The sequence below is a fragment of the Nannospalax galili genome, unplaced genomic scaffold, assembly GCF_000622305.1.
Source record: "Nannospalax galili isolate Female #2095 unplaced genomic scaffold, S.galili_v1.0 scaffold1077, whole genome shotgun sequence".
NCBI classification, from domain to species: domain Eukaryota; kingdom Metazoa; phylum Chordata; class Mammalia; order Rodentia; family Spalacidae; genus Nannospalax; species Nannospalax galili.
In genome coordinates, this window is record NW_008340429.1 from 1,459,007 (window position 1) to 1,481,884 (window position 22,878).

A 22,878-nucleotide genomic window follows, 5' to 3' on the forward strand; every position below is an offset into this window, starting at 1 on the left:
TTTAAGGATTGGTTGATAAAAGTATTGTAACCAGAAGTTCGGAGGACCTAATCCTTTTTTTCCCTTGGGGCAGTGATTCAGTACTCACTAATTAAGTGTTTGCAATGGCTTTATAGAACATAACTCCTGCAAATAACGAGAACTGATAATGTTTGTTTCCTTAATACCTGTCTCTCCCAGTAGTCTATGAGCCTTGTGGGGCCTTCCCTCTTCTCTGACACCTCCCCACTGTCTGGCACATGGTAGCAGCTCAACCAGTATCTATCAAATGAACATGGGAATGCAAGGACCCTGGAAGGGAAGGCGTGCCCACCCCAATGCCTTCTCTCAGGGCCTCAGACAGAATTTCTCCTGTGAATACAAGGGAAGGTAAATATAAATATATATATTTATGTGTCATATATATATATATATGACACTAGTGAGTGGGAGGTCACTGCCAAGGTGGGGAGAATGCCATTAGCCATTGACTATTCATTATCCATGACTAGTAAAGTACAGCTCTTTGTAGAGTCATGGAGGTTCCTTTTTTCCTCCTCCTCCTCTTCCTCTTCCTCTTCCTCCTCCTCCTCCTCCTTCTTCAATATTAAGGATTAAACCCAGGGCTGTTTACGTGCTAGGCAAGAACCCTGCCAATAAGTGATATCTCCAGCCCTTTATATGTGTAAATGTTTTGTATATACATGTATGTGTACATACAGGAATGTTTTCATGTATGTATATATGTATATGTTTTTTTCTTCTCATAATTTTTGGGTTTATTTTTAGTTTATGTTTATGAGTGGTTTTCCTGCATGTTAGTGCACCACATGCATGCAATGCCTGTGAAACCCAGAAGAGGGCATTGGAGCCCCTGGAACTGGAGTTGCTGACAATTGTTAGCCGCCATGTGAGTGCTGAGAACCAAACCTGGGTCTTGTACAAGAGCAGCCAGTGCTCTTAGCCACTGAACCATCTCTCCAAGCCCCTTTTTATATTTTTTATTTTGAGACAAGTTCTCATTAAGTTGCCTATGACAGCCTTGAGCTTTTTCCACAATCTTGGTATGTCTTGAACGTACAATCCTCCTGCCTCAAATTCCAGACTAACTATGATTATAAGCCTGTGCCAGGAGGTCTGGCTGTTGTTATTTTGGTACTGGGGATTGAACCCAGGACCCTGTAGCCTTTTGGTTTTCTATGAGTTTTTCTTTTCAAATATCCAGCCTCCTAAAAATGGTTCATAGAGGATGTAGATTCTGTTTGCTCCTTACTTGGCAACCACTTGCATTGCTGACCCATTAGTCCTGGACAATCTCTCCCCACAGAATAATTCTGCTCAGACCTTCAGGGATTTTGTGGCCTTCACAGCTTGGTTCTTGCCTTATAGCTGCCTCCTCTCTATCCAGGCTTTGAATCCTAGGTCACATTTCTTGTGTTTCTCTCACCCTCTGTGCCCGGGTAATGAAATCTCTGAAAACAGACAGCCTGCCAGGCTGTGCTCTCAGAGCTTGACATGCATCATCACCTTGTCAGACAAGACTGAAAAATGAGGACTGTTAGCTCTTTATAGGTAAAGAAACTAAGGCCCAGAGATGTAAAACAGTTTGCCAAGAATCTTGTGGCCAGCTAATGTCATGTTTCAGGTAATTCACAATCCCCACCCCCTTCCCAACACAAACACACTGGCTGTGTCTGCCTTCTCCAACCCTTCCTACTGGCTCAGTGTCAACCAGTGCCCACTCACCATGCTGCGTGACAAAACTGATGCAGGCGTCCACAATGATAGGGATATTGCCCCGGCTCATCTGCTGCTCTTGCAGCCCTGTGCCACCCCCTCCAGCAGCACCCCCAATGGCTGAATTCCATGCTGCAAAGTCTAGCCGGCCTTCCCCCTGCAAATACAGGGTCCTAAGACCCAAGACACCTGAGTTAGAGTAAGCTCCAGAGGTCTTCTGACTGAAGCTGAGAACGTCGAGCTGACATCGCAGGGCTACCAGCAGGGGGCAGCAACACCAAGCCCAGATGGTCCTTAAGCTGGGGAAAGCAACTTTGAGGAAGCAGGCTTAGTACTGGGGGAGGGGGTAGAATGGGGGTAGAATGGAGGGGTGGGGGTCAGAGGCTGGGTTCAAAGAGTCAAAGGTATGTAGAACATTTACCTTCCTGTCTCTACCAGGACCAAATGCTCCTTTTTATCTGGGGTGTCAGCTGCAGAGACCACACCTGTAGGAGAATCCTTGGGTATTACCATCATCATCATCATAGTGAAGACTACTAAGTGGTTAAGCTTTACAAACAATGCTCCACTAATATAGCTATATGATACAAACTATTACACACGTTACATTCAATTGCTCAGAGTTTAAATAATTTACCTCACATTACTTGCTACATGATGGCAAAACTGATCTAAAAACCCAGGTCTCTTGTTGCCAAACTCCTACCGTGTTCCTCTTTTATGAAGAAAAGTAGTGAGGATGCCCAGTCCCTTCTGCTAGTCCCCAAGCTGTAAATAATACTTACTGAGTACTCACAAGTTGTCTCTTGCCAGGTTCTATGATAAGCATTTATATGTACTTCCTTATTTGACCCTCACTCTAACTCTTGGAGAAACTAAGGGTTCTGTTTTAAAGCAAGGAAACCAAGGCATAAAGAAGTAGAAGAACTTGTCCAAAGGCACACAGCTAGAAAATGATGGAGATGGGGTTTAAGTCTAGGTAGTTCGACTTTATATCAGAATTTATATCTGAAGCCACTACGTTCTGTTCTTTGCCATAAGAATCTGAAACTTCAAAAAAGCTACTCTCACACCCTCCCATGGCCACCCTTCAGCCCTGTACCCCTGCTCACTGATCTCCTGTAGACGCCGTAAATGCACCATGTCCTCAGGGGCTGGTGGGCCAGGGCTGGGTGCTGGACACAGGAAGAGGTGGTCACCACGAAGGAGGCCAAACCCTGACAGCCAGAGGCCAGGATCCAGGGCTGCATGGGAGGGGGACCGCAGCCACAGGCGACCCATCCGCAGCAGCCCAGGGCCCAGCAGCTGGTGACAGCTGAGCGGGGAGAACCACTGTGGAGGCAGAGGGAGGACAAGGATGGGGAGAGGAGGTAGGGAAAGAGGCAAGGGGCAGGGAGGCAAATCAGAGTGAGAGATGGATGAAGGAGAAAGGAAAAGGGGAAGAGAGCAAAGAAGAGACCCGGGGAGATGAACAGAAGACAGGAAAGAAACTCAGTTCAATTTGCTCCAGCATGGAGAAGGCCCTGTGTGGATGCCTTGCTCCCTAAGTGAGGTGGGAGGGTAAGAAAGAGGGAGTAGGCAGCATGCTCTACTGAAGCCATAATCCAGGCAACACTCCCCAGGACACTGTGGGGAGATTTCATTGAAATCTTCCTAAGTGGAGTATTTCGAGGTCCCCCTCAAAGCAGTTCTGTTCCAGCTATATGGGTAAAGGACCAGGGTTTGTTGCTGTTGTTTGTTTGTTTGGTTGGTTTTTTAAGGGTTCCAATCTGTCACCAACACTTTTGTTAAAAATAGTAAAAATGAATTGCCAGAAAATGAAGATTAGGAAACAAAGACACACAGTTCCTAAACTTGTATAATTAGATTCAACAAATAAAGTTGCTTTGTCAAATTGCTATGAAAGATTCAAAATGTTTCCTCTTGGGTTCTGTGTTTATCCTGCCATGGACTGGAACAGTCAGGGGACCATGGCACAGTGAAACAGTCCTCATAGTGCATGGGTTATTGGGGTGGACAGGGGAGACTGAGAGGGCAAGCCCTGAGGGATATGGAGATGATAATTTGTTAGAGTGAGCAGTTATAGGAGGGTGGGAGTATGGGGTCACAAGCAGAAGAGTGGAGGATTTCCTACAGATTTTCATTTGCTGCAGAGTGACATGGGGAGGCCAGAAAGTGGCCCTTAGCCTTTGGACATAAGAAATCACTGGTGACATTTAGAGTAGCCACTTAGGAGAGTCTGGGCAGAGGAAGGCAGTTATAAGGAGTGAAGGAAGAACAGCACTCTGCACACAACTTTCTGAGAAGTTGTCAGAAGGGAAGAGGGCACCAGGGTGAAAAGGTGAAGGTGGAGCAGAGCTTAGAGAAAAGCTGTGTTAGGGTGGGAGAGACTGTCGTCATCATTGTCATCACCACCACCATTATTTCAACACCCACAGACAGGGCTTACTGTGTGTGGGCTTCATATGTCACTTAATCCTCATCCCTAGGGGTGAGTCTTACACCCACTCTGCAGACATGGAAAAGGTCCCGAGACTGAGTTGTAGGACTCAGATCTCAGGATGTCTGACTCTGGGGCCTGAACTTTTACTTCTAGGAATGGAGGCAAGGATGGAAAGATTGGCTTATTTAGTAATGGAGAGGATGGGTTAGACAAGAAAAGCTTTTAGCTGGCCATGTGGCACATACCTGTAACTCTAGAGCTCAGGAGGCAGAAACAGGAGGATTGCTGAAAGTCTGAGGTCAGCCTGGTCTACATATCAAATTTCATGCTAACCAGGGCTATATAACAAGACCATGTTTCATTAAAGAAAAGGAAAAAAAATTTGGCTGGAGAGACAAATTTGGCTGGTGCTCATTACGTAAAGGCACTTGCCACACAAGCCTGACAATTTGAGTTTGATCTCTGAAACCCACATAAAGGTAGGAGACAACCAACTCCACAAAGTTGCCCTCTGACCTAAACATGTGTACCATGCATGCTCCTCCCCCCCATTAAAAAAAACACTGATTAGAGATGTAGCTCAGTTGGTAAAGTGCTTGCCTTGAATGTACAATGGCCTGATTTGATCCTTTCAACCACAAACTGGATATAGTGGCACATGCTTATAATCCTAACAATTGGGAAGCAGAGACAGGAGGATCAGCAGTTCAAAGTCATCCTTGACTACATAGCAAGTTAGAGGCCAGACTAGAATACATAAGACCCTGTCTTTTTTTAAAATTATTTTTTAATTCTGTGTATGAGTGTGTTGTCTGCATATGTTTAAGTGCACCCATGTCTTGCAATGCTCTCGAAGATCAGAAGAGGGTATTGAATTCCCCTGGAAATGGAGTTACAGTTGGTTGTTAGCCACCATGTAGGTGCTGGGAATTGAACCCCGGTCCTCTGTAAGAGCAGCCAGTATTCTTAACCACTGAGCCATTTCACCAGCTCCCTGTTTTGTTGTTATTGTTGTTTTTAAATTTTTTATTTACTATTTTTATTTTATGTGTATGTGTGTATTGCCTGCATGTAAGTAAGTGCACCCGTGTTGTGCAATGCCCGAGGAGGTCAGATCCCCTGGGACCGGAGTTACAGACAGTTGTTAGCTGCCATGTGGGCGCTGGGATTCAAACCCGGGTCTTCTGCAAGAACAATCAGTGTTCTTAACCGCTGAGCCATCTCTTCACCGCCTCCCCCCCACGTTTTTGTTTTTGAAAGTAGCTTTTTCTTGTTTCAAAAACCTGGGGGGCAGGAGTAGGGTAGCAAGAGTGAGGGTCAGCTTCTCTGTGGGAAGAGGCCAGGGCACAGTGAGGCTGGATCATGAGCTCTAAAACAGAGGCTTAAGTTTTAGTCCTGTACTCTGCTGCCTCCTAGCTCTGTGACCTTGACCAAGTGACTTCATAACCTCTAAGACTGAGTTTCCTTTCATAGAACATTAATAATTCTTACCTCTAAGAGTTGTTGTAAAAATTAAATGAGGTATTGAGTGGGCACTTCTTAAAACACAGGGTTGGAATACATGCTCAGTCACCTTAGGCTATTTGTTATTGCAAGTGGTAAGAGTGATTATACAAACATAAGTGAAAGGATGGAAGCAGGTGAAGACAGAGACACATGAGGTGTTAAAGAGGAGCCTTGGCCTCCTTACCTTGCCCACTGCACTGATCCAGGCCTCCAGACTGTCTGCTCCATCTGCGCCAAAATGCTGGATCCTGCCCCCAGTGAGGATGAGCTCGAAGGAAAAAGGGAACCTGTAGGGAAGATGAGGTCAGGGGGACAGCAGTGACCACTGAGAGTGCTGCCAGGCTGGGCAATGGAAAGAGCAGGAGGGGGTGTTACCTGTCGAGGTCACCTGGGTCAGCAGGTGGGGGGCTTACACCCAGACATACAACATCCTGGGGCTGGATGAGGCTGAGAGGTTCAGAGCTGCTCTCTGATGCAAACATTTCCAGAGCAGCTCCCAGCACACACCACAGGCGGGGAGGAGCTAAGTGGAAGAGAGATGGTGGAGGAGACATCTGCCCCACTGTCATAGTTCCCATTTACTTATAGTTCCCATGTACATATTCCATGTCAAACCTTCTGCTTATGAATGATACCACATAATATTCACAGTACCCTATGAAGTGGATTTCATATTCAGTACTGTTCTGCAGACAGGGAAACTGAGGATCACCATTTGAGCAGCATGCCCAAGTCACACAAGTAGGAAGTAGTATAACTAGGATTTGACCCAGACAGTCTGACTTCAGAGCAGAGGCTAGCTATCACCACCCAGTCCTGCAACCTGGCCCAGTCACTCATTCACTCCAAGCACTCCAGTCCACTCCAGGGCACGGCCCCACTTTCCCATCCAGCCCCTGTTCTTCCTGTCTCTCTACATTCACACATTCACACCTATCCCACTCTCTGCCCATTTCCTCCCATACCCTCATTGCCCCTCACCATCCCGGCCCTTTCGAAGGGGTGCAGCTCCAGCCTTGGTGCTGATGGGACCACAGTATAGGAAGCTGCTATAAGTGGCAGGCACTACCACCTCATTGTATACACCAGGGGAAGAGTCTGTAAGAGGAAAAGGGGGCTCAGGTGAGTCCAGAGCAATGAGATGGCCAGATTCCCTTTGGGAAAGGGATCCAATAGGGGAAGACCATAGGACCCATCTCCCCTGGCAGCATGCTCAAGTGGAGCCCAATGGGGCTGAGGCCCTCACCATCTAGACTGGAAGATGGTGGTGGGGGGATGAGGACATACATAGTCCATGCCTGCCTACCCCTCTCCCCACCAGCCAGACAACCAGGAAGGCAGTTCTGGATGGGGACTTCAGAGTGTGGCCACATTGTAAGTGTCTTGGCCCATCTGGCCTGACAAATGGAGACCAGCATCATTAAGCCAACCACTCCTTTGAGCAATCAGACTGTCCCTAGACATACAACATCTCATACAAGATGAGACCTGACTTGTAGGTTGATATTCTCCTGAAGGTCTGGCACTAACAGTTGCCTATTCCAGGCAGTGATCTCAAGCCCTCATAAGTCATCCCTCTACCTCAAGAAACAGGTTCTGGGGGATAAGGGGTTGGGAAACTGCCATGCCAGGCCACTGTGATAGATCAGGCAATGGGGTAATTGGAGCCCCCTGGAAGAACCAAATCACAGGTTGGGACTGAGAACTCCTAGGGAGAGAGAGCCAGTACTTGGGAGGATGACCTGGTGGTAGAAGGCTAAGCAAGCTGCCATTGAGGGCTGAGGGAGACCAGGGCTCCTCTCCCTCAGAGGCTTCAACACAGAGGATCTGGGTCATGTTCTTCAGCAGGTTGGGACCCGCCATAGCTGTACACAGTGCCTGCAGGGGAAGAAAGGCCTCTGTCAGCCCCACACCCAACCTGAGAGCCCCAGAGACAGTCTTTTATCACCAAAAGCAGCCTTTATCACCCAAGTCTAGGCATTTCAAGACAGACTGCCCCGCATGAACTCCAACCTGTCCCTCCTACCTGTAGAAGCTGGCTATGATCTGGATGCTGAGGGTGGGGTTTCCGGAAGAGACCCAGCTTATACTTTCGGGAGATGAACTCTCCCCGGGGGCCAGGGGCAGAATCTGGATGCAACCCCTCACCTGGGGGTAGTGCACCTGCCCAGAAGCGGTTGGCACGATCATTTCCCAGGACAATAAACAACTGCAGGTTGACAAGAGGCAAAGGAGAGTGACCAAACTTAAGGATCCCTAGACAGTCCAGTCCTAGCTCTGGGCTGTTTTTGAATGTTTCCTTTCCATCCCTTCCCCTCCTCCCTCCGAAGACCCCTCACCTGCACAATCTCATTACTCCAGACACTCGTGTCCAGCTTCAGACTCTGCACCTTGGAGATCCCAGAGCCCAGAGCCCGGTGCTGACCTGTTAGAGGGGAAGACCATGTGTATTCTGAGTTCTTCTGCTCCAGTCTCTCTACCCTAGTCCCTTTCCTTCTCCCCATTTGGGCTCAAGCTCCAGCTCTCACCTGCACATTGCTTGCAGATGACCACCCCAAGGTTGACAGCAGCCCAGTCTGGGCGAGAGACCCCGCAGTCTGCACAACGCCGGTTTGCCCGATTTGACCAGACCTTCTCAGCCACTTCATAGTCAGACAGAGTCTCAGTTACTGCTTCTTGCAGAGCAGCTGCCCAGCTCTGCCGAGCACCCCCAGACTCGGCTGTGAAGCTGAGGGATGGAGAGCCAGTCCATGGGAATGGGCCTCCCTTCATGTCCCATCCCAGTGCCCGTTTCTACAGGAGCTACTACAAGCCACATGTAGGCCAGCCCAGATCCTCTTGACATCTTTTTTCAAGTCAGGGTCTCATCTATCCTAGACTAGCCTCAAACTTCTGTGGTTGAAGATGACTTTGAACTTCTAATCCTCCTGCTTCTACCTCTCAAGTACTGGAATTACAGGCATGCACCATGTCTGACTTGTGCAGGGCTAGGGATCAAACTCAGTACTCTGTGCATGTTAGGTATATACTCTATCAACTGAGCTACATCCCAAGCTTCCCTTCCTGACATCTTGGCCTTGTTCACTGGATTCTCATCATTTATATCTATTGATATCCTTTTGAGAAGGTCTCCAGTCCTCTTCACCTTTCTGCCTCCCCTGAAAAGACCCCCCAGCCTTGCCTTTCACCAGTCCAGGCCCACCTGAAGCATCGATGGGGTGTGAGCAGGTCAAAGCTTCGACTCTTGGTCTCCCGCACGCTGCAGCCTTGTAGTTCAATGAAGCAGATCCCAATACCCAAAGAGAAGGCCTAGCAGGGGGTGGAGGGGATAACACTGTGAGATGCCAGAATGGGCTAGCCAGGCTCATCAGCCCCTGCCCAGCCCTCCTTACTTGCTCACTCTTGTACAAAGCCAGTTCTCCAGGGCTCAAGGCAGCAAACACCTTGGCTTTATGTCCACGCAGCTCCAGCATGCCAGTGCGGAGAGGTCGTGGTGGGTGTGGGGGTCGGGGGTGGCCCAGGAGGCGCTGCTCCTTCAGGCAGGATTGCAGTGTGGAGCACCATATGTCCCGCTGAGCTGGTTGGGAACAGAGAAGCTGGTCAGTGCGCTGTGTGCTCACCCAGCCTTCTTCTTACCCTAATCAGTGGGCTCTGGCCCTCACCTTCGCTCTCTGTGCGGAACACGAACACCCTCTGGCCAGTAATAACCTGGAATTTGTTGTCCTTGCTGCTGCGGGTCATCTCAATGGCAGTCAGAGGGATCACACCCTTGGGGAAGGGGTCCTGGAGAGAGACCTCAGTGATCCATGGGGATAGGAACTGAGCTACATGTACTGACCTGGGTCCAGGACTAGCTTTCATGACATCAGCACTCAATCCACAACATGGATTAGCTTTCATGAGATCACCACTCAATCCATGGTAACAGCTGTGGAACCAACTACCTTAGATGCTGACATCAGGCAGTTGTGGCCATCCTCCCCCATGGGCTTCACTCATTTTAATCATGAACTGGGATCTCTTAGCACTCCCTATCCTTCTCTGTCTGGTATCCATGTAGCATCTCCAGTCCCCCACCTTGTCACTGCCAAAGTACATCAGATTCCTTCCATTGAACTGCACAAAGCGTCTCTGAAAGACATAATTTCTGAGAAGGAAGGGGCCAAGGTCAGTAAGTGTTTGGGGATACACGATGTGGGGGATCACAGGGCCTAGAACCTGTCTCCCACCTCTCAGCCTCCCTTCCCTTCCCTCCCCTCCCAGCAGCCCCACCCTTGAGGTGAGAGCTTGTCCAGCCAGCCGCTAAGCAGGGGTATGGGGCGGTCTGCTGTGGAGGAGAAGCTGGCATAGGGTGAAATGAGGTCATCATTGGTTTCCTCTGTGTCCTGGGTGGGCAGTGAAAGGATGGAGTCCCCAGGTAACTCGAGACTGGCATAGCCAGCGTCTTCCCGTGCCTCCAGATCCTGCCTGCTGAGCCTCATGGGCACAAAAGGAAAGAACACATGTCAGACCAAGTACTTCGAACAATCTCTTGGTAATTTCTCTAACCCCATTCATAGCACCTGTAGATGTCTGGCCGATACAAGATTTGTTTTTTAAATAGGGTATGGAAGCTAAGAACCCAAAAGGTTGTCTTGTAGCTTCTTTCTGAGCATGCCTGGGATTTTTACTGGGAAAATTTCAGTTTTCCTACTCTGGAAAAGAGGGAAAGATGTGTAGGATCTTCCTGTCATGGTCGCTCATGGCTCATCAATATATCTTATTGTTTTGTTTTGTTTTGTTTTGTTTTGTTTTCCTCCAAAATGTTCTTGACTTTCTCTCCCTGGACCAGTTTCATCAGTTCTTACTGGCATAAAAAAAAACTGCCCAACTGGTCACCTGCATTCTTGTCCTCCCTCCCACAATCCATTCTCCCACAGCCACTAGTGCTCTTTTAAACATGCAAATGAGGGACTGGAGAGATGGCTCAGAAGTTAAGAGCACTGGCTGCTCTTGCAGAGGACCCAGATTTGATTCCCACTACCCACATGGTGGCTAACAACTGTCTGTAATTCTAGTTCAGGGGATTCCGACGCCCTCTTCTGATCTCCTTGGGCATTGCATGACACGAGTGCACCTACCTACATGCAGGCAATACATTCATATACATAAAATAAAAATAAAAATAAAAATTTTACAGACACTTAAAATTGAATCTCTGGGAGTTAGGCCCAGACACCTGTAGCTTTAAAAGTTCCCAGGCTATGGGATAGGTAAGGTTGAGAACCACTACTCTACCCTATTTGTTTCCTACTGTTTTGAGAAACTGAAGCAATCAGACAAGAACCCCACAGACTCACAGTGCCACATCTACGCAATTTCACGCCCATACTCTGCCTAACTCCTGTGACTGCAATAAACACCGGTCTAAAACCAGACTCCTCTGTGCACTCGATCCTCAACTCTCACCTACACAGAGATATCACTGCATATTTTCACACCTTCCCCTCCATACACTTCTCCACCAAGCTGTTCTTAATCATTTACAAACATATACAACCTTCCATCCTATAAAAAACCCTTTGCTTGACTCCACCTCCACCATTAACAGTCATTCCAAATCCTTGTTCTGTACAGAAATACTCAACATTGTCTATGGTTTCTAATTCCTCTCCTATTCATTCCCCTCCACACCTCTCTGTCTCTGTCTCTTTGTCTCTCTCTGTCTCTGTCTCTCTGTCTCTGTCTTCTCTCTCTCTCTGTCTCTCTCTCTCTTTCTCTGTGCTTCTGAAACAGGGTCTCAACTATGTAGCCCTGACTGGCCTGGAGCACTATATAGACAAGGCTAGCTACAATCTTGCAAACTGAGATTAAAGATGTGTGCCACCAGGCCCAGCTGCTAATCTCTCTTAAACAATGATCAGGCTTTCATCCCCTCCACTCCAAGACTGCCCTTGTCAAGTCCCCAGTGACCTCCATCGTGTGGATCCCAGTGGTCAATTCTCAGTCCTAGTTTACTCAGCAGCAGACCCCTCCACAGCATGACACAGTTGGCCTCTCCCTCTTGTTTGCACACTACCTTCCCTTGACTCCAATAATATCACCTTCTGGCTTTCCTTCTCCTTCTCTAGCTATTCCTGTTCAGTCTGTTTTGATGATTCTTCCTGTTTCCCAAACCTCTTGATGTGGGAGGGCACCAAGACTCTGATCTGGGTCCTCTTCTCTTCACATTCTCTCTAAATGCTGATAGTTCCCCTTTTGTCAGACAGCTCACCCAAACTCTAGGCCTGTATGATCAGCAGTCTTATTTGTCATCTCCTCTGGGTGTACATTTAGTATAGGTGTCCAAATTCAACATGTCCAAAACAGAACTCCTGGTCACCCCCCACCTCCCTCCTGTTTGATGCACAGTGCTCCTCATCGCAGACCATAGTAACTCCATGAACTCTCAGGTGTGAAAAACAGTGCTGCCCAATAGAAGTCAACAAGGACGACACATGTAATTTAAAATTTTCCAGTAGCAACATTTAAATTAAAGAAATAGACAAATTAACTTTCATAGTCTATATTTATGTAACACAATATATCCAAAACATTGGAGCTAAAGAGATGGCTCAGTGGATAAAGCGCTTGCTGCATGACTATTAGGACCTGAGTTCAGATCCCCAGCACACACGAAAGTGAGGCACTGTGGTGGACATCTGTAATCCAGCACTGGGTGAAGGGAGGGCAAAGGCAGGCAGATTCCCAGGGCTTACTGGCTAGCCAGCCTAGACAAAATGGCAAACTCCAGGTTCTGTGAGAAACCCATTTCAAGAAATAAGATGAAGAGCAACACAGACTCCTAACATCATCCTCTGGCCTTGACACATACGTGTGTGGGCAAGCTCATCCATGCACACATATACATACATCACACATACACACACTGAAAGCATTACTAAGGACATTTATTTCTGTATCTATTTATATTCACCCAGTATTTTGTTTGTAGTAAGTCCTGGCAGACATTTTACATTTTCAGCTCTTCTCAGTGCAGATTAGCATGCTTCACATGCTCAGTAGTCCTATGTGGTTAGTGGTTACCATACAGGAGAGCAGAGGCTCATGCTGAAGCCCTCAAACTTAATGTTTGACTGTTATTTTCCTCTCACACACCAACTTAATATGACAGTTTACCCTCAAAATACAGCCATTTCTCATCACTGCACTCTGAGAACCTCCTAACTGTCCTCTGCTACTTTCCCCCCACACACCATTCTTAACAGAGCAAGAGAGGGGTCCTTTCATAGTCTACGTCAAAACCCTTGGAAGGCTCCCCATTTTACAATCTAAGTCAAAGCCCTCTGATGGCCCCCCATTTCACGGAGTGTAACAGCACCTTCCCTATAGGTTTTACCATGGGGCCCCTTTACTTCTGACATCATCGGCTCAGCCAGGCCCATCTGCCCCAGCTACACATCTACCTTCCCATTGTGCTTGCATCCCCAGGGCATGCACCCTCCAGAAGGTCTGTATTCTCACTAATCCCTCTGCCTAGAACATACTGCCCCTAGAATCTTTGTGGCCAGCTCTTCAACTCCTTAAATTTTTTGCTCAACTTTTATGTTATCTCCTCTCTCTCTTTCTTCTCTGTCTCTCTGTCTCTCCCACTTGCTCGCTCCATGTGTATGTGTATAGGCCAGAGACTGATGTCCAGTATCATCCTCAATTAATCTCCACCTTATTTTTTGAAACAGGTATCTCACTGAACAGGAGTTCACCAGTTCTGCTAGAGTGACTGGCCAGTGAGCTCCAAGGACCTACCTGTGTTGCTCTTTTGGCAATGATATTACAGATGCATATTGTCTGACTTTTATGTAGGTGCTGGGGATCTGAACTCAGATCCTCATGCTTGTGCAGAAAGTACTTTCCTCGCAGAACCATCTTCCAAGCCCTGTTATCTTCTTAATATTCCAATAGCTGCAATGCCTTTAAACCCTACAGTTCCCCAGCTCTCTAACCCTGCTCTATGTTTCCTATAGCCTTTGTACTATCTACTACATTGCATAAAATATAACATTTATTATCTTCTCATAAGAACACGAGTTTCTGCATATACTAAGCTATCCCAAGTGTCTGTATTTGGCATGTCACAGTGCTTAGTATTTATTGACTGGAAGAAGTTCTAAATCTTAATTATTTATCTATTTGTTTGTGTACATATCTTGTGTCCTGTCAGCCCCACCGAGTCACAAACTGCCTAAGGACAACACTGGGTCTGTTACAGTCATCCTGCACCTGCAGTACCTAGTTGGCACTGAGGGAATGCTCAGCGCACATTTGACGAGAAACTGGACACATGGCCACTGTGGCTAGCTTAAGTGACCCTCAAGTTTCCCCCTGTCCTCCCATCATGAGCCTACTGAGTACTCACCTTTGCTCAGCCCTTTCCTGACAGACACCTCTGCCTTCTCTTCTATCAGGGACTCCTGAAACCCCCACAGGCTGGACACCATAGTACAGACAACCAGGATCCATGATGTGCACTGGCAAGGTGAGGAGAGGGGTATCAAGGAGGAAGTGGGGATTAACTGGGAGTGTCTGAGGTCTAGGTGGGCACAATTCCTCCCCAGCAAGTCCAGGACAAACCCACCTACCTGTGCCTGTTGTAGGCCTGAAGGCAGGGGTTGGAGCAGCTGTCTGGGAGCTGTCTGGAGCCCTGAGGGGAAATTCTGTGGTTATTAAGGAAGTGAGGAAGAAAGACTGCCCTCATGCCCTGTTGCCCTCTTCCCATCCTCAGAATCAGATCTGTAGGTAGCAACCTCACTGACATGTCCTGAGCTGCCTGAGCCTCGCCTCTTAAGTTCAGGCCGAAGTAGATGGCACTGGGCATCATCTCCATGGTATTCAGGGCTGAAGGCTGCTCAGAGGGGGAGGCAAGAAGAGAAGAGGACCTTGGGCTAGACTCTGAGTTCCTGGATACTTCTGGTCCCCAGGTTGGGCTCAGTCCAGTCCTCTGGGCAGTGGCAGGGCCACTGAGCCCAAACACAGTCCTGGGCTTGGGCACAGGCTTAGGGGGCTGGGTTTGAGAGGCTGGGCTTGGGGATGGCTCCATGGTACTATCCAATGGGGGATCCAGGGAATCTTCTGCAGAACCCGCCCTCAGCAGGCGCAGGATACGTTTCCGATGTCCAGTAGCACTGATGCCCAAATGCTTCAGCTCTTCGTGGCCCAGGTGTTGGGCTGCACCAGCTGTAGCTAGGCCATGCCGCCGGAACGTGTCTGCATACTGCTCCAGGTGTACCACAGCCAGCCACACGGCGATGTCCAGGTCCTGAGGGGCAGCCATGGGGGCTCAGGCCATTGCTGGGGGGAGGGGCAGGGTGAAGGGAGGGCTCAGGCTGAGATTCCCCCCTCCCTGCCCCAAAGTCCAAGCACTGGATGGGGTTATCAGCTTCCTGTCTGCCTCCAAAGAAGAATGCCCAAAGACTATGATCTGGAGACAGAGCCATCCCAGAATATAAGAAAAGGCTCTGTCCTTAACAGGAGAAGAGGAAATGAAGCCCATGCTCACTGCAAGCGGTGCTAGTGTTGGTCCCCAAGTGTCTGCCTCTGAGTCTGGGTCAAAGCTATAATTCTGCTCTATGCACACTCAGCTGCATGAGCAAAGAACAGGCTGCTGGAGTGCTGCTGATTAGGGCAGGGCAGGAAGGTGGAGAAGCAGGGGCCACTCAGGCAGCCAGATCCAGCTACAGCATAACGTGAGGAGAGGGGCGGGCTAGGAAGGAAGAGGGAGAAGTAGAGCCCACTCACACCGGTTTCCAGAGCTGAGGTCCAGGCTGGACATCCTAATCCTGGTCATTCCCAGTTCCTCCTCCCCTTCCACCTATTGTCTCTCCTCAGACTTCCTTCCTGTCCCTCTAGCCTGACCACCCCCACATCCTGCCTGCCCTGGTCAGGCTGTCCAGAGGGCCCTAATCAGTCCCAATGTGTGGGGTCCTGGCCTGGGCAGAGGCCACCTAGGAAACAGGGATGGGCGGAGAAGCTGGCCAAACAAATGAGGGACCAGAGGTGAGGGATAGTCCAAGATGCTCGCCATTCTCCACCCCTGTATATTCATGCACCGCCCTGTAACCACTGAAAACACTCTTTCTCCAAGCCTTTTGTGAGCCTGCCTTTCTTTTCCCTACCCTTGTGATCAGGTCTCCTGCAGTTCTGCGTCCCATTGGACCAGACTGACCCTATACCCTGGACACATTTCTGAGTTTTAACCTCTGCCCTGTCCTCTCCACCTCACTTTACTTCCATCTGTACCTCTCTAAACCCACCTTTGTCCCTCTCATCATCACACCTTGTTTTGTTCCCTATCATCAAGCTTGTCCTTGCCTCAGTCTTCTATTCTAACCAGGTCTTAAGTTGTTTCTGTGGCTCTGGCCACCTCTGACCCTGGGCTGGCCTCTGCGTGCCGGGCTGTGCTCTCACCCTTGCTCTCTCCTAACTGCGTCCCTGACCAGGACTCCCTCTCCATCCCAGTGTCAGTTCTGGCCTATCTCTAGTTGGGTCCCCATCCCCAAGCCAGGTCAGGAGTGCTACACACCTCGGGCCCTGAGTCTCCCAGTGACTCAATCTCTGTGCCCGGAAAGCACTAGGGCACAGTCTGGAAGCCAGGAGGTGCTTGCGGGACAGGGGTGGTAGGGGGCGGGCCTGTCTGCGCGGGGCAGCTCAGGTTGGGGGTTGGGCAAGAAGGGAGGGGGCAGAGGCCCGGCAGCAGGGAGGGGCGGGTCGCGGAGGGGAGGAAGAAGAGGAGGAGTAGGGAGCCTGCACCGAGGGGCTCTGGGAACCCATGGAGGCCGGGAGGAGGTGATGGGGTGGAGGCTGAGGAGGGGGCGGGGGGCGCGGGGGCCTCACCTCGCTGCTGCAGCCGTCCGCTCCCCGGTGCCTGGCGCGCTGTCCGAGGCTCGGCGTCCCTTCGCGACAGCCCCGCCTCCCTGCTGCCCAGCCCCGACGGCCCGGCCCCGCCCCGACGGCTCTGCGAGGCCCCGGCTGCCCCTTGTGCAAGCACCCGCCTTCAGGTCGTTTGGGCTCCTTACCCAACAGCAGCGCTTATCAGGGGTCTGTATGGTCCTGCGCTCTCCCAGAACAAAAGGTTGAAGCTCAGACAACTTTAGGCAGAGGGACAAAGAGGACCAGACTAGAGATAGGGGTAGCAAGTAGAAACAGAGGAAGGAAGGACGCTGCGGAAGAAGGCTTTGCATCCTAGCCCTGCAAGGGGGGAGAACGCACGGGGCCTGAAGCCCTCTGGACTCCTCTCCCATAATCAGCAGGGTGGGCTGAACTCTGGCACCCACTTAAATGGGGGACAAAAATCTTCAGAGTTGAGAAGGTCCTCTTTGCTGAGGAGGCCCATTAGCTTCTGTTGCCCCAAGGGCCCAGCCTAGGTTTCCTCTCAGGATCTTCCAAACCGAGGTTTGAGGCTTTCTTTCTGGGGCAAGCACAGTGACCAAACAAGCAGCATTCTTGGGACAAGACTCTTCTCCCATCTTCCCTACCTGAAAACTGCTGGGGGGGTGAGGAGGGCAGGGAAAGGCTCCTGTCCCTTCTCCCATTTGCAGGCACTCCAGCGCTGGAGCCTGTCCCCTAGAGCCTGAGACACTTCCCCCTCAGAGCAGGGCCAGTGTTTAGCTGTGTGTAGTGTTGGGGGGCGGGGGGTGCTGGCCAGTGTGTTTTCCTGTTTGTATGAGAGGAAGTTGGCTGTGAGTCAGCAGACACAGGAACTGCCAGAAGCTAGAGGAAGACCCCTGCCTCAGGGGAAGAGCAGGGGAGTGTGAGGAAGTGGGTCCCAGCTCTCCCCACTACCCCAACCCAAGAAAGGATTGTCATCAGCAGCCTCCTATAGCCCCACTTCCCTAGGGCCTTCTCTTTGAGAAAGAGAATGATAATAATAATTAATAAATGACCATAATGACAGCTACCAATTATTGAGAGTTGCCTGTGTCCCAGGCCCTGTGCAAACATTGTTTTGCAAACTTCAATTAAGCATCACAATATTCCTATAAAACAGGAACTTTTATAGCCTCCATTTTACAGATAAGGAGATATGGAACATTAAATAAGTTGCTCAAGGCCTTGCAGCTAGAAAACAGCACTCCCCAAGTCCCCTACAACCCTGGACAGAACCCCTACAGCAGGTGCCCAGACAGGAGTACTCTATCCTTTCCTCTAGGTGGGCAACTGTGGTGATGGCAATAATGCTCCTCACAAACCTTCAGCTCTAAGGAGTGAAGTTAATCAAGGCCCCAGCTGCTTTCCTCTGAAAATCATGAGCCTCTGGCTCTAAGATCAGTCAATGATAGGGCTCAGCAGAGATCTGGGATCTTCCCCTAAACTACATGATAGATGGTCCACAATGCATCTATCCAATCTTTTCTTTCACTCTCCCTCATAGGTCTCCCAGCCCCAGTCCCCCAGCCCCTCTCACAGGCATTTCTTCTGATCAAATCTTTGTATATGCCATCTTTCCTTGACAGCTTCTAATATGACTGGCTTGTTACTTCTATCATAATTGAAGGAAATACTAAATTTCAGCTAAAGATTAATGAGGATAATACAATTTTTCCCATCTAAGTTCTAAGTTATGGACACCAAGGTCAGGGCAGAGCCTCAGAGAGGCATCCCTCAGACTCTGTTTTTCTTTGGTTTTGATATGGGGTAGGTAGAAAGCTTCTGGCCCTTGGCTTGTGTCTCCCTCTCTTTCCCCCTGACTCCTTCTCCCTTCTCCTTCCCTCCTCTCTTATTTCTATACCTCCATTTCTCTGTCTCTCTTATCTTTATTTATCATCTATTTATCTGTCTGTCTATCTAATCTATCATCTATCTACCTATCATCTATCATCTATTTATCTACCTGTCATCTATCTATCTATCTATCTATCTATCTATCTATCTATCTACCATCTATCTATCTACCTATCATCTATTATCTATCTATCTATCATCTGTCTATCTATCTATCAATCATCTATCTATCTATCTATCTACTCTCTGGATCTCTTTGTGGTTTTCTTTGTATGTATATCCCTCTGGCTTCTATTTCTGTCTCTCTGTGCTTCTGTGTTCTCATAATTTATCCCTGAGAGAATGGGGCAGATTCAAGGGGATCCCTGTAACCTAGGCAAGGGAAATCCTTTGGTTCTAGAGTCTCTGGAAGAAGAGTACCCTAAGCCTTCAGACTCTGACCTGGGAGCCATAGGTCTTTTCTTCTCCTTTCTCATTCTTAGCCTTTGTAAAGGTAGAAACGGGACAAGAAAGAGACACATGAGAATGAAGGCAGGGGTGAGTAGAGACAGGCTTACTTTGGAGTAACACTAAAGGTCTTATGCACGTGGACATGGGTACAGTGGATCTTTTCCACACTCCTCTACATGAAGCTACAGTGCAAGACTTCTGGGTGGCAAGACTTCTCCTGCCCTCTTCTGTCCCTCTGAGCACAGGGACCAGCCTGGCTCAGGCAGCAACTAATGTCAGCTCGGCCCCTTGTAGATGGGCCAAGGCAAGCCACTGGGATCAGCGAAAGGAGTGTGACTCTCTAGAACTTGACCATGTCTCTGAATGCTCAAGAATGGGGAGAGCACCAGGGCAGCCACTCCTTGGCAGGCGTGGAGTTCTCCAAGATGATGAGGGTAGAGAAGGGCTGCTGATTTAAGAAACTGGGATAGGAGAGGAGTCACAGAATATCTTGGAAGAGCTAAAGGTCCCCCAGAGAAGAGGCAGGGAGATATATAGTATGGGAGGTAAATGAGTCACAGGAAGGTGAGAGCCTGGATAAGTGTCTCTATGAAGATTCTCTTCCATGAGAGGCTAGCTTCTTTAAATGCTTAGACCCTGTCACCTTCATTGGCCAAGATCACCACCACCATCCTCCCAGCACCATCAGCAGAACCAGGCTTACTGATGAGATAACTGTATCTAAGAACTGACATTGAGCTTTTTTTCCTTTTGGAATACCATCTATGGCTCTCCCAGGATCAAGCAGACAAAAGGAACTCCCTCTAACTTGTAACCCTGGAGTGCCACAGGCCCAGTTTACCCTTCCTGAAGAGGCTACATTATTGAGCATCTCTGATCTTCCTGCTTTGTGAAACTCAAACAGAAGCCAATGTCACATTGGTAAAATGAAGTAGAATGCAGAAATCCAAAAAGATGAACAGATTCTTCAAAGTTGCATCTTCCAAAAAGCCTTAGAAGTCACCATAGTACTTCTGTGCTGCTCACAAACCTTAGTCGTTGGGTACTCCCCCAATACTTTACCCTCCCCAAGGCTCTTCCCATGACCAGCCCAGTCTTTCTCTTTCCCATTCTCTTTATAACGTGCTTTGATTTGATATCTGGTATTTTACAGGCAAGGAGTATAGTATCTTAGATCCTAATTCTAACACAAGGGACAAAAGACACCAGTGAACAGAGGATGGGACAGAGCCAGTGGAAATGAATTTCCTAATACCTTCTTCCATGTCCCACTCCAGACCGTAGACAACTGCAGCCATAATCACCCCAGAATCTACTTCATTCAGGCAAAAAAACACTATGTAGTGATTAAGAACAAGGTCCCTACAATAAAAGCCTGACTCTACCTGGACCAGCTGTGAGACCTGAGCGACCTAACTCTCTGAGCTTCAGGTTCTTTTTCTGAAAAAAAAAAAAAAAAAAAAGAGAGAAATGTTGGCAGGGTTGTTGTGAAGATCAATCCATGGAAATGCATGAGTAATATATGGAAAGGACCTGACTCACACATGCTTAAGTTTTTCCATTCCTTGCTGGTATTTTTACCAGTCACTTGCATGGGAACTCTGAAATATATTCATTTGGCCTACTACTCCATCATCCTGGCACATCCTAGTACCTGTTGTAATCAGTCAGCCTGTGGCTTCTCATTGAGGCTGGATTGAAAAACAGGGTAAGTTAAGGGGATGTGAGAAGGGAAAGGAATCCCTTACCTCAAAGTCTGGTTGACATCTCTTGTCTCTTACCAGCTGAGAGTCAAGAATTGCAGCACAATTAACATTTGCTGTGAAGACTGTCTACATAGAGACAACACTCCTTTTCTATAGAGATGTTTCAAATACGACTGTTAAAACAGCAACAAACTATGTGTAAGGCCTAACTATATATGACCTTCGAGTATGTCCTGTTTCCTTCCCCAGCTGTAAACCTGAAGGTTTCTAGGAATTTCTCAAGAAATTTTCTCAAGGAATTTACAGCAAAGCATGTCTTAAACCTTGTGCAACCTTTGGGACCCATGTGGGTTTTTTTTGTTGTTGTGGTGGTGGCTGTTCTTTATCAGATTGCAATCTTATCCAAGGCACCTCAGGAACCACCCTATGATTTCACTTATCAAAAAGAGTGATGGTGGGGCTGGAGAGATGGCTCAGTGGTTAAGAGCACTAACTGCTCTTGCAGAGGACCCGGGTTCAAGTCCCAGCACCAACATGGTGGCTATGAACCATCCTTAACTCCAGTTCCGGGGAATCCGAAGCTCTCTTCTGACCTCCATGGCATTGCCCGACACGGGTGCACTCACATACATGCAGGCAATACACTCATAGACATAAAATTTAAAAAAAAGAGTGATGGTGAGAGGAGGAATTTCTTAACAACCCTTTGAGATATAACTTGAGAGGCCACCAAAATTGTATATATGAGGGGGAGATTTGGAGAGATGGCTCAGGGTTTAAGAGCTCTTGCAGAGGACCCAGGTTTCGTTCCCAGCACCCACACTGTGACTAACAACCATCCTAACTCCAGTTCCAACGGATCCAACACACCTCTTCTGACCTCCACAAGCACTGTACAACACGGGTGCACTTACATACATGCAGGCAGTATACTCATACACATAAAATTTTTAAAAATTAAAAATTGTATATATGGCTATTGCTAAGACACTTTAAGTGTGTCTCCATTGAGAATCCTTTGTCCATACTTGCACCAAACTTTCCCTAAGCACCTCTCTTTCTTTTTAAAATCTTTTTTAAAATTTATTTATTCATTTTTATTTTATGTGTATGCATGTATTGCCTGCATGTAGGTAAGTGCACCCATGTCGTGTAATGCCTGTGGAGGTCAGAAGAGGCTGTCGAATCCCCTGGGACTGGAGTTAGGGGCAGTTGTTAGCTGCCATGTGGGTGCTGGAATTCGAACCAGGGTCTTCTGTAAGAACAACCAGTGTTCTTAACCGCTGAGCCATCTCTCCACCTCCCAGCGCCTCTCTTTCTAATAACCCTTATGCCCAAATCTGTGTTACAAACTCTTATTAAATCCCACTGTGCTTCAAATTGGCTCATCCTGAAATTTTTTTCGATGGCATTATCAAAACTTCTGGCTTTACCTGAGTAGAGAGGTCTCTCAGAAGAACTCCTCAGGCTGTGACAGTGTAGAGTCTCCAGCCCCACCCCCAGCCCCACTGCTGCTAACAGTATGAGCCAGTCGCTCCACATTACATTCCTTGTAATTCTGTCTCCCTAATTCTGTTGTTCTCCCATTGGTTCCACATAGCACTTTGGCTACTTCTTGTCCAATTTCCTGTCCCTCCTGCAACTCCTGATCACCTCTAAGGATCCTCGCCAGTGGCCTCTAGGTCTCACTCTTTCCCCTGCCCTCACTCTTTGGGTGGCAGAGGACAGAGCCATCACCCACATATAGTCCTGATGCAATGGGTCAGTGTGGAGGAGAGGACTCTCAGAACCATGCACTCCTATTCAATTCTTTCTCTTTGTTTTAATTTTTTTTGTGTGTATGCACATGTAGTGTAGGTGTAGGTGCATTTGTGTGTATGTGTGCATGCACCTCTGCATGTGGGTACATGTGGATGTCAGAGGTCTACATCAAATGTCTTTCTCTGTCAAGCTCCTCCTTATTTTTTGAGTTAGAGTCTCTCATTGAGCCCAGAGCTCACCAATTGGCTAGGCTGGCTAACCAATGAGCTTTGTGGATTCTCCTGTCTCTGTGTGCCACCACACTCACCCAGTTTTTATGTAGCTGTTGGGGATCTGAACTCAAATCTCCTGCTTGCCACTTTACCAACTAAGCCATCTCCCCAACACTTTGTTTTATTTTTTTTCTCATATTTTCACTGAGCCTCGCCTCCGGGCTAGCCACTGCTCCAGAGTTAAGAGACAGAACAGCAGACTACAGAAAGCACCATCTTCTAGGGAAGGGAAATGTATCATTACAAACCATGGTGCATCTTCCTAAGA

The 22,878-nt window shown here is 48.3% G+C and overlaps 1 protein-coding gene across 8 annotated transcripts in view; it reads right to left on the bottom strand.

Annotated features, from left to right (window-relative positions):
• Arap3 (ArfGAP with RhoGAP domain, ankyrin repeat and PH domain 3) overlaps positions 1–16,804 on the bottom strand; it is a 28,134-nt gene extending 11,330 nt beyond the window's left edge. For 3 of the 8 annotated variants that reach the window (XR_003849886.1, XM_029564705.1, XM_017798825.2), the window contains exons 1-19: positions 16,535–16,622; positions 14,449–14,992; positions 14,284–14,345; positions 14,061–14,172; positions 9,938–10,141; positions 9,743–9,812; positions 9,328–9,448; positions 9,058–9,242; positions 8,868–8,974; positions 8,194–8,393; positions 8,005–8,090; positions 7,692–7,874; positions 7,408–7,543; positions 6,647–6,763; positions 6,041–6,188; positions 5,850–5,952; positions 2,829–3,048; positions 2,138–2,201; positions 1,726–1,889 (exon numbers count right to left, since the gene is read on the bottom strand). Coding sequence is in view for 7 of the 8 variants with exons in the window: in XM_029564705.1 (XP_029420565.1) it covers positions 1,726–1,889; positions 2,138–2,201; positions 2,829–3,048; positions 5,850–5,952; positions 6,041–6,188; positions 6,647–6,763; positions 7,408–7,543; positions 7,692–7,874; positions 8,005–8,090; positions 8,194–8,393; positions 8,868–8,974; positions 9,058–9,242; positions 9,328–9,448; positions 9,743–9,812; positions 9,938–10,141; positions 14,061–14,172; positions 14,284–14,345; positions 14,449–14,975 (2,809 nt within the window). In the remaining variant the exon portion in view is untranslated. Of the gene's footprint in view, positions 1–1,725; positions 1,890–2,137; positions 2,202–2,828; positions 3,049–5,849; positions 5,953–6,040; positions 6,189–6,646; positions 6,764–7,407; positions 7,544–7,691; positions 7,875–8,004; positions 8,091–8,193; positions 8,394–8,867; positions 8,975–9,057; positions 9,243–9,327; positions 9,449–9,609; positions 9,905–9,937; positions 10,142–14,060; positions 14,173–14,283; positions 14,346–14,448; positions 14,993–16,534 lie in introns of those variants that run through there. The other 5 variants (XM_029564706.1, XM_008835509.3, XM_029564703.1 and 2 more) reach the window with 5 other exon arrangements.
• Positions 16,805–22,878: the final 6,074 nt, after the last annotated feature.